The sequence below is a fragment of the Pan paniscus genome, chromosome 1 (genome assembly GCF_029289425.2).
Source record: "Pan paniscus chromosome 1, NHGRI_mPanPan1-v2.0_pri, whole genome shotgun sequence".
Classification (NCBI taxonomy): domain Eukaryota; kingdom Metazoa; phylum Chordata; class Mammalia; order Primates; family Hominidae; genus Pan; species Pan paniscus.
The window spans coordinates 23,465,041-23,475,555 of NC_073249.2; the positions used below are offsets into that span (position 1 = coordinate 23,465,041).

Sequence of the window (10,515 nt, forward strand, 5' to 3'; positions counted from 1 at the left end):
CCTCTTAAAATAATTAATTCTCCCATTAAATAATTTTATAGTCACCTATAGTCAAAAGATTAAGTTACGGCTAAATGTTGAAAAGCAGTAAGAATGCAAGCCCAGTGTCGTATCTTATTTGCATGCGTCTATTCTTGGCATAGTTATTAACATTTTGTATCACTTCTAGGGCAGTTTCAAACACTCAAACGTTACAACTAATGGGATGTGTTAAAAGTCTTAGAAGGTTTAATTATCCTCATTTCACATTAATTGTACCAACACTAAATAAAACAGGGCTAAGAATTAACTATTAGTGCTTGAATAAATTCAGGGTTAACTAATACAGAGCATCTTAAAATAGCCAGATCTTGAATGCATTAATTTTTGAGCTAAAGACTGTTACACACTCTCATTTGTTATTAAACATTCATGAAAGTTCAATCTACTTACAGATTCCACTATTTCCAGGTGATCCTGTTAATTAGCTTTTCGAATTATTGGTTCAGAAGACAACACATCCAAAGAGTTAAGACCACTGGGTAGTGGCAAGCTTCTAAAAATTAGAAATAAAGCCAAGTTCCTTTTGCCACCAAGTCTATACTTTCCTCATCTCTCAATAAGTCTCATGTCTCAGATATAAAGTGACTATTAAAGGACTTAATACTGAAATTATTTTGAATATAATTGTAGGGCAAGGCTATATAATAAAGACCAAAAGCAGGTATAGTTTAATGTATTTTAATAGCAAACTTACAGGAACAGCACAGAAGACAGACAACATTAAAAACATGTACTTGCATGTAGGACAACTCAGTTAGAAAAGTATAGTGAATGGATGGAATCTACTGTATGATAAAAATGCTACAAACACCATTTAGTTGCCATCAATAAGAAATTTACTTGTTTTAAAAAAATCCAAATGCTGGCATTGTCCAGAAAAATTTAACAGGTTTATTTATAATTATTATAAAGTTGAACCGCTGAAACTTGTTCACTGAAACATTTTAACTTGCATTAATGCTTTACGTCTCCGCATTTATATTAAAAATTCACACACAAATGAAAATGGAAAAACTGCCAATACCTGATTTCTGTCCCCTATTTTTCCACTCGCAATCATATACTTAGGTACCTTTTGACCCCATGGAAAAAAAATATCTAACGTTCAGAACTACCAATAACAGGAAGAAGAGAATTTTTTTTTTTTTTTTGAGAATGAAATGTTTCCCATCATAGTGGATTCTTAAGCACGTTCTCCACGTATGCGGCGTGCTAGCTGGATGTCTTTTGGCATAATTGTTACACGTTTGGCATGGATAGCACACAGGTTGGTGTCTTCAAAAAGGCCAACCAGATAGGCCTCACTTGCCTCCTGCAAAAGGAATGAAGAAAAAATTACTGATGATGTTATTTCCAATAGTTAAGACCCAACTATATGAATTAAAACAAAAAGGTTTTTGAACCCTTTAAAAAAATGACTGGGCAAGATGCTGACAATTTTACCAAATGCTTACATTTTACAACCTGTGGGACAAAGCTCAAAAGCAGCTTATGAAAAAAAACAAAAGCTTTTATCACGTTACACAAATCAAATTACTTTGTTACTAGGAAACTCCAATTTTTCTAATGGTAACATGATTTCTAATAAACTGAAATGTCACAAATAAAGCAAGAAATCCAATTTAACACTCTCATTCTTATAAACGCAATCATGTCCAATCCAAATACCCCATCCCAGCCTAGTCTCCTCCTCACTGTGAATCCCATTCACACAGTATGTGAACCTCTGCCTTGTCCAGTAGTATAACATGGTGAACAAGTGGTTTTTATCACGTGCTTCTCATCTATGTTCCCTTTCATACCTGTTTTATCATAAGAGTACTTTTGATTCCAGAACATATCACAAGTTAGTTCCGTATTTCTTTCTTTCTTTCTGAGGTGGAGTCTTACTCTGTCGCCCAGGCTGGAGTGCAGTAGCGCGATCTCGGCTCACTGCAACCTCCACCTCCCGGATTCAAGCGATTCTCCTGCCTCAGCCTCCCGAGTAGCTGGGACTACAGGTATGCGCCACCATGCCTGGCTACTCTTTTGTATTTTTAGTAGAGAAGGGGTTTCACCATGTTGGTCAGGCTGGTCTCGAACTCCTGACCTCGTGATCTACCCACCTTGGCCTCCCAAAGTGCTGAGATTATAGGCGTGAGCCACCGCGCCCGGCAGTTCCTTATTTATTTATTTTGAGACGGAGTCTCTCTTTGTTGCCCAGGCTGGAGTGCAGTGGCAAGATCTCAGCTCACTGCAAGCTCCACCTCCCAGGTTCATGTCATTCTCCTGCCTCAGCCTCCCGAGTAGCTCAGGCTACAGGCGCCCACCACCATGCCTAATTTTCAGTAGAGATGGGGCTTCATTGTGTTAGCTAGGATGGTCTCGATCTCCTAACTTCGTGATCCGCCTGCCTCGGCCTCCCAAAGTGCTGGGATTACAGGAGTGAGCCACCGCAACTGGCCTGGCAGTTCCTTATTTATATACTTTGATCTATGCCCCGGAGACATGCCCCTGTCCTCTACCAAGTACCTTCCTCTACGTACCCCAATTTATAACAGCATTTGTTGCCCTCTAGTACTAGTATCGATTTCTCTGGTTTTTCCCATTTGACTGTAAGATCCTTTCAAGTTATCTTATTCCTACTACCACTTAAAAATGACAGTGTATGAATCACTCATTGACACTTAACTTGTGAAGAGGAAAATGGGGCGTTTCCACTTAGAATTAACTCATAACTCAAATTCTTAGTATACTTATAGCTGTCTGAAAAGCTGAAGAATCTTTTAGTCTAAGCCAAAACATCTGCTTACTCTTTTTGTTTTTGTTTTTTTGAGGTTTGAGTCTTGCTCTGTAGCCCTGGCTGGAGTGCAGTGGTACAACCTTGGCTCACTGCAACCTCCACCTCCCGAGCTCAAGCAATTCTCCTGCCTCAGCCTCCCGAGTAGCTGGGATTACAGGCATGCACCATCACGTCCAGCTAATTTTGTATTTTTAGTAGAGATGGGGTTTCACCATGTTGGCCAGGCTGGTCTTGAACTCCTAACTTCAGGTGATCTGCCCACCTCAGCCTCCCAAAGTGCTGAGATTACAGGTGTGAGCCGCCATGCCCGGCCTGCTTACTCATTTTGAAATGGAGAAATTACCATTTTAAAAAATAATCATAAATCCAACAGTTTTGGATCTGGAGCATGAAATGATAGGTTAGTTGGCTCTCTCTCCTTTTCTATAAGGAAAAGTTATTTCTCTGCTGAAGATATATTAAGGGAGAAAACAGTCTTATAGTTGTATTTTTATTCTAATAAAAAAAATTCCAGCCCAGGTGCCGTGGTGGCTCACGCCTGTAATCCCAGCACTTTGGGAGGCCGAGGCAGGCAGATCACCTGAGGTCAGGAGTTTGAGACTAGACTGACCAACACGGAGAAACCTTGTCTCTACTAAAAATACAAAAAGTAGCTGGGCGTGGTGGCATGTGCCTGTAGTCCCAGCTACTTGGGAGGCTGAGACAGGAGAATTGCTTGAACCCGGGAGGCGGAGGCTGCAGTAAGCCGAGATTGCGCCACTGCACTCCAGCCTAGGTGACAGAGTGTGACTCGTCTCAAAAAAAAAAAAAAAAAGGTACTTTCACATTTCTAGCTTCATCCTTTTTAGCCCTATCACCACTCTTCTACAAGTTTCCTTCATTCAAATTGAACTATTTTCACGTGTGTTTCTCCAGCATTTGTTATTAACAACTAAGTCTTACTTATCTACCCTTTAAGGCCCAGCTCAAGACTATTCCATGAAGGAGAAAATTGCATACTTGTCTCTTGCTCCTGTTGCCAGTGCAGGCAACCCTGAACTCCTAGTTCCTTGGCACTCACAATGACCTTGCATTATCAGCCATTTTTTGGTGCCCTTAAGTTACTTGATAACAGAAATCTCATTTAATACTCCAAATGCCTTGTCCTCAAGTAGATTTTCAATATTTGCTAGTTTTAAAAAATGTTTCTATTCTATGCAAGTAGTCCCTCGCATCTTACCTATTCCACAGGTATTAAAAGCAAAAGTCCTTAATATTCCCAGATTCGTTCTTAAGATATTCTAGAAGTGGGTAGAAATCCTGGAAAAAATGGCATATTGTAGCCTCCTTAGGGGCTCACAACGCATATCAGCTATTATATCAGGAAATAAAACAGTTTAATTTTGCTTAACCTGGCACCTCGGGATTACAGAAAGCTAGAATGCTTTTGTAAAATGCCGTACAAGCTACTATGCAAGCAAACCATCAGGCACCATGGTTCTGGTGGCCTTTCAGAGTGGTATCACTTAGAACCACTCAGATGTGGCATGTGGTAGCTGGGGCTCTCACTGCTGTCTTAGAACCTGGCTACTAGTTTATAAGGATTGTGTCTGGTCAGCTCTGAGAGGAGATTGAACTCCTACGAGAGGATCTGACCATGACCCATACATTTCCAATTTTATTACAAGTAACCCAAAGTCCCTTAAAACATTAAGGCTGTAATGGGAATTAAAGACTGCCACACTAATTTATGACCTAATGAATTAATTTTGATTTAATGGCAAAGAAAAAAAAGAACTACAAGAAAGTATTAGTTTAGGACATTTTGAGTATATTCAACGTCTGCCTCTTTACCATTTCAAAGCAACACTGTCCACTTAACACAAGAATATTTGAGTTCAAGTTCTCAGACATTAAAAGCAAAGACTATATTTTAAGTAAGTCAATTATTGATTATCTATGGCAAACTGAGACTAATTTCTCCTCTACCATTCTCACTGGACTGCCTGCTATCCTTTAGTTGTAAAGTGTGTAATTCTAAGGCCAAAAACAAAGGACCTTTGGATTTCTACTTCAATTGCGATCTTCTATTATCCTAGTCCATTAACAAATTCTCCCTCTGTTATCTTTTTTTTTTGAGACAAGAGTTTTGCTCTTGTTGCCCAGGCTGGAGTGCAATGGCGCCATCTCGGCTCACTGCAACCTCTGCTTTCCAGGTTCAAGCAATTCTCCTGCCTCAGCCTCCTTAGTAGCTGGGATTATAGGCGCCTGCCACCACGCCAAGCTAATTTTTTGTATTTTTAGTAGAGAAGGGGTTTCACACCATGTTGGCCACGCTGGTCTGGAACTCCTGACCTCAGGTGATCTACCCACCTCAGCCTCCCAAAGTGTTGGGATTACAGGTGTGAGTCACGGCGCCCGGCCCACTCTCTGTATTTTTAAGATAACTAAAATATATGCATAAAAAAGCAAACAGAAAACACAAAAGCTTGACAAAGATCACTCTTTCCAATAAAGAGCTATCTAACACTAAGAGAACTGTGGACAGAAGAGGTGAACATTTTGCTTAAAACCAATACAACCACACTTAATGACAAATATGTAATAGTAACAATGGAAGTTTACATGTGAATAATTTTAGAAAGATGAGTCTTTTACCCAGATTGTTTAGTAAATTCAATTTAAAAGGCTACATTATTGACATTTAAGCTAAAAATGCTACACTTTTCAAGTACAGTATTGTTCTTTAAGCACAGTTCTAACTAGAAAATATTAGCAGCTTTGTACCAATGCTTACGAATCTTAGTAACATTTCTGTATTTAGTAATAAATAAGAACTGAAGATAATCTGCTATTAAAACAGAAAATAAAGTTTTAAGTAAAAACATGGAAGATTTTAGTAGTTGAAATTTCAGCAACTCACTGAGAATTTAATGGATGCCTACTCCTGGAATTCACCAATCAAATGAAGTTTAGATTAACCATAGAAACAGCTCGACCAATTACACTTCAGGGTGGAATCCACCTATCCTATCTTTCTCACACATAAAGCAAAAGCCCGGCACAGCAACAGCAGCCTTGAAAATCCTCCAATGGAGTGTACTTAGATTCTGGATGCCCCCTCCCCACCCCCAGAATGATTCAGGTCTGCAATGGTGCCTAGCAATCAGCATTTTTAACGACCCCCAACTGCATGCTTCTGATGGAGGTGGTAGCTTTACTGTATTCTGGGATACTTGCAACTAAAGAATCCAACCACACAATATAAAATAGGTTACTTAAGTGACTGATGTTAATGACGTCTACATACCTTTATCAAGTATCTTGTAGGAATTTCAAGTTTTGGTCTTAACTTAAACCACAAATATCTCAAATACATAAATATCTCTATAACAGTATTTCTCTAAGTCCTGACATGCTAGAGATTAAGATTAAATTCAATATGCTCCACATTTAAGAGGCAATCCCTAATCCCCTTTAGGAAACCACAAGGCAAATCCTGGCCCCTTTACACGTCCAGTATCACCTTTAAGCACCGTTCCCCCGATCTTGCCAATCCAATCCTATCCTCCACTCACTGCTCCTTTTACATCTTAATGCATAATTTTTTAATACTGCCTATTCCCATCCTAGCTATTAAGCTCTCTCTACCTATATGTTTCTTCAGGACCTGAAGAGACATTTCTTTTATTCTAGGCACTGTTGTTTGAAACTGTTACTACAAATATAGACCCTCTAGTCTCAAGTTCTTCTTAATGTCCTGCAGTATCCATAAACCAAACCAGAGGATTTTCTTTAAATATTGTTTTTAGTGCAATGTTTCAAAATTTTAAATGGTATAATGGAATGTGCACTAAGCCTTGGAGTCAAATAGGTTCAAATTATGGTTTTGCCATTTTCTACGTGTATGACCTTGAGCAATTTAACCTTTCTGAAGTCTCAACAGTGAAGTAACAATATCAACTACCTGACAGGCTTGTGATTAAATGATATAAGCATATGCAGCAATTTGGAACTGTTCTTGGTACACAACAGGAATACAAACTCTGAGTCTTCCCACCCACCATTTTACCTGCAAAGCACCGATAGCTGCGCTCTGGAAGCGCAGATCTGTTTTAAAGTCCTGAGCAATTTCTCGCACCAGACGCTGGAAGGGAAGTTTGCGAATCAGAAGTTCAGTGGACTTCTGATAACGTCTAATTTCACGGAGCGCCACAGTACCAGGCCTTTAAAAAATTAATAAAGAAACTGTTACCAAAAACATAAATAGCACAAAAAGGTAAGTGGGCAGCTTCAAAGAAATGCAGTAATTTTTCAAAAAATAAGCCACCCAACAATTCTTCAGCTTCAGTATCAAATTTCACTGATCAACTTAAGATGTGAACATTCAAATCTAGTAACAATACCTTTAAAGCAAAAAGCATGAAATTAAAATGCATTCTTAGCAAGAAATTCATCAAAGCCCTATTTATTTTCATTTTAAAAAGTTATTCATGTATATAAACCTTGGGAAGGTATTAGCTGTCAGGCTAATGAAGTTGGCTCCTCTCAATTTAGCACCACTCTCCTTCCCTACACCCTCTATTATCTTAAGAGCCCTTAAAGATGACCAACACAACCCAATGAACTTCATTTAAAAATCTGCCTGTGGCATTCAAGTTCTATTTCCCAGAATACCTCTACCCTGACTACAGTTCACCCCTCATCAACTATTAAATTTCAATACACCCGATTGTGCAGTGTTCCTTCCACGTGGAAAAGTTTTTTTTTACTAAGTAATTGTCAGCAAGAAATTTACCTCTCATTCTGACTTATTTCTTCCACTGTATGAGCTTTTATTTTAGGTTAATCGTAATATTTGCGGAGGCTAAGTCTAGGCAACTTCTGCCCTCTAATGGCAGATGCCCTTAACAACACAGCGGCTCAGGTAGTTCACAATCAAAAGAGCTAATACAGAAGGAAATAAGCTAATCAAGTAAATGAGGGGGTAGGAACTTTATAAAACACCCAATCTCGATTAAATTATTATTTTGCCAAAAACTAGGAAAGATAACCTCAAAAGTGTATTCAAGAAAGCAACACTTAACTATTTTTAAAGAATTACTAATAGTTAACTAAAATGTCAATATATCCCATTAACATTATCAGTGATATACGAGGTCTCCTTAGACCTCCAGGTAAGATTATGGCTTCAAAGTTAAACGTTTTCAATAAAACCTAATACTTAACTTTACATATAAATGATCATACAGTACATATATTTAAGCAGTAGTTAAGTGTTCAAATGAAAAAAAAAAGTTTCTCTAAAGCAAAAAGTTTTCCTGTTATCCATCTTTTTGTTAAATTATATGGATACATACAAGAGAGACTTTGTCCCATTTTTTTCCTGTTTTTTAATACCTGTAACGATGAGGTTTCTTCACCCCTCCAGTAGAGGGCGCACTCTTGCGAGCGGCTTTTGTAGCCAGTTGCTTCCTGGGTGCTTTACCACCGGTCGATTTGCGGGCAGTCTGCTTTGTACGAGCCATGGTACAGAGACCTCCTTACTTACCTACCAGCATTGAAAAATCAAAAATCACCATATGCAACTACCAAACATACAACTTTTCCTGCCACGATCACCCCCTCCCCAAATCTGGAAATTATGATCAGTATAAAAAATAATGTTCGTATTGTTATATAATTTGAAAGGGTGAAGATTACGTCTACCCAAAATCTCTTCTTGAAACAAACTAGAGTACTAGAAAATTGTTAGCAGTATCAATCACCTCTCAAAATGCCAATTCTGAGCGACAAACGGCAAAACAAAAATACCTCGAACGGCCTTTGATCCAATTTATTTAATTAAAGCAGTAATTAGAAATGTCTGTAAACATTCCATCCACAAACAAGTCAAAAGAAAAAAGCCACAAACCACTGGAAGGTCGAGTCAAATTACAGCAAAAAAAGGTCTTACTCCCCCCCCCCACTTTGGCTGCCCCCCCTTCGTCTGACTGTTGATGGATTGCTGTAAATATCTGAAAATATTCTTGGTTTTGCATCTTTACAGTTATGTTGACAAAAAGGCGTCTCGAAAAAACAAGAGAGGAACAACAGCTACCACCAGCGAGCATTCTACAAAGCCCCGTCCTCGCGTCCAGTCCTCACAGGCTTCGCAGCGAAATAAAAAGTGCCCCGCACCCAGGCTTTAATTAACGCACGACATCCGCCGACCGGTCCACCCCAAGCACCACATAAACTTTTGGTTTTGCCTCCTTCGGGTCCCTCGGCACTGGGTCCCCCAACCTGCCCGCCTCGCTCCCAGCGCCTCGAGCAGGAACCAACTCGGCTCCCCGACCAGAACAAAATGGAAACAATCGCAAAACGTATCCGATTCCGTTCCAAAGAGACAAAACACCAAATCGCTCGAAAATACCCCTATCCCCTGCCACGTGCCGCCCTCCAAAATGCAAAAGTTTTTTTTGCATTTCAAATGTATCAAGTTTCCGCCTCTCCAAAAAAGGGAAAAAAATGTCCCTCTTTTAAAAATTCTTGCTTTTTTGAAATGGGGAAGAGAGAAACGGGGGAAAAAATATGGTCGGTGACCAGAGAAGAGAGACAAGATGGTGAAGCTTAGCAACAACTGTGGGGAGGCAGCAAAAAGCGAGTTACCCCAGGGTGCGAAGCGGCGGCGATTTCCACCCCTTTCCCGCTCGAAAACTGGGGGCTGGGGCCCGGGGGCGGTAGTTAAGAGGCCCGCGCGGGTCGTGGTGAAGGTTTGGGGTCCGGGGAAGGGGCGGCGGGCGGGATTTCACCGAAGAAAGAGGAGCCAGGGGCGCGGGGAGGAGGAGGGAGAGCAGGCTCGGCGCCGCGGCGGTTGCTGCTGTTGGGCTGAGGCGGCGAGAGACGGGGGAGCCGCCGCCGCCAGAGGGAACAGGGAAACTCGCTCCTCACCTCCATTTCTGGGCCAAAAAGTTTGTGGGCTAAGCCGGAGGGGCTAGGGGTCCCCTCCCGGCACCGCCAGGGCCCGGCTCGGGGCTGACGGCAAGCGGGGCTCGGTTCCGGGGAAGCGGGCAGACGGGGAAACTTACCCCCCTTCTCCTTCGGCTGGAGCTCGGCGAGCGAGAGGCGGCGCTGGCGTTGGAGAGCGACGGCGGCGCGGCGGCGGCTGCGAACACAATTGAAAGATGGCTGACACCGAGGCTATCCCCCAACACACGCCGCCCCGCCCCCGCGCCGCGCGCCAGCCAATCACACACAATGGAGGGAAGGCTCGGCCCCGCCCCCATAGCGCCTCTCGCGCCCCGCCCCCGCCCTTCCCCCCGCGCGCCCGTTCGCTGGCGCGCGCTCGCCCCTCCCCCGCGCGCCGCCCGCTCCCTCCTCCAGGCCGCCTCGCGCCGTGTGTGTACAAACACAAAAGACACGCTGAGGGGCCGCCGGCTCCCGCCGAGACTGCCGCCCGCACCCGGCCAGCTCCCGCCCCCGGCCCTGCACTCCCATCCCGCTCCGTGTGCGCACGGCGTCGAACCCCCGAAGCCCGGGTTTGGGGCGCCCGGAGGGAAGTGGGGGGAGGGGAAGGCGGGCGGAGGCGCGGCGGGTGAACGCCCGGCCTGCGGGCGTCTCGGGCCGCGGCGGGGAGGGGAGGGAGGGGCTGCCCCCGCGCGGGCCCCGGCGCGCGCCCCCGAGGAGACCCGGGCGGCAGTGGGGGAGGAGGACGCGGTCGGCCGGGTCGC

The 10,515-nt window shown here is 42.9% G+C and overlaps 1 protein-coding gene across 1 annotated transcript; it reads right to left on the bottom strand.

Moving 5' to 3' along the window:
- Nucleotides 1-704: 704 nt before the first annotated feature.
- LOC100970414 (histone H3.3A) lies at nucleotides 705-10,061 on the bottom strand. Its single transcript, XM_003814919.6, has 4 exons — nucleotides 9,874-10,061; nucleotides 8,204-8,354; nucleotides 6,876-7,029; nucleotides 705-1,354 (listed from the first exon to the last, which is right to left on the bottom strand). The coding sequence occupies exons 2-4, from the start codon at nucleotides 8,329-8,331 to the stop codon at nucleotides 1,226-1,228; spliced, it is 411 nt and encodes a 136-aa protein (XP_003814967.1). The 5' UTR covers nucleotides 8,332-8,354; nucleotides 9,874-10,061; the 3' UTR covers nucleotides 705-1,225.
- Between the last annotated feature and the right edge of the window lie 454 nt (nucleotides 10,062-10,515).

Excerpts from the sequence above, each read along its gene's own strand:
- LOC100970414 (XM_003814919.6), bottom strand. The coding sequence starts at position 8,331 with ATGGCTCGTACAAAGCAGACTGCCCGCAAATCGACCGGTGGTAAAGCA. Across the intron at positions 7,030-8,203 it reads AAGAAACCTCATCGTTACAG|GCCTGGTACTGTGGCGCTCC; the intron begins GTATTAAAAAAC and ends AATTTTTTAAAG. Across the intron at positions 1,355-6,875 it reads CAGCTATCGGTGCTTTGCAG|GAGGCAAGTGAGGCCTATCT; the intron begins GTAAAATGGTGG and ends TTCCTTTTGCAG.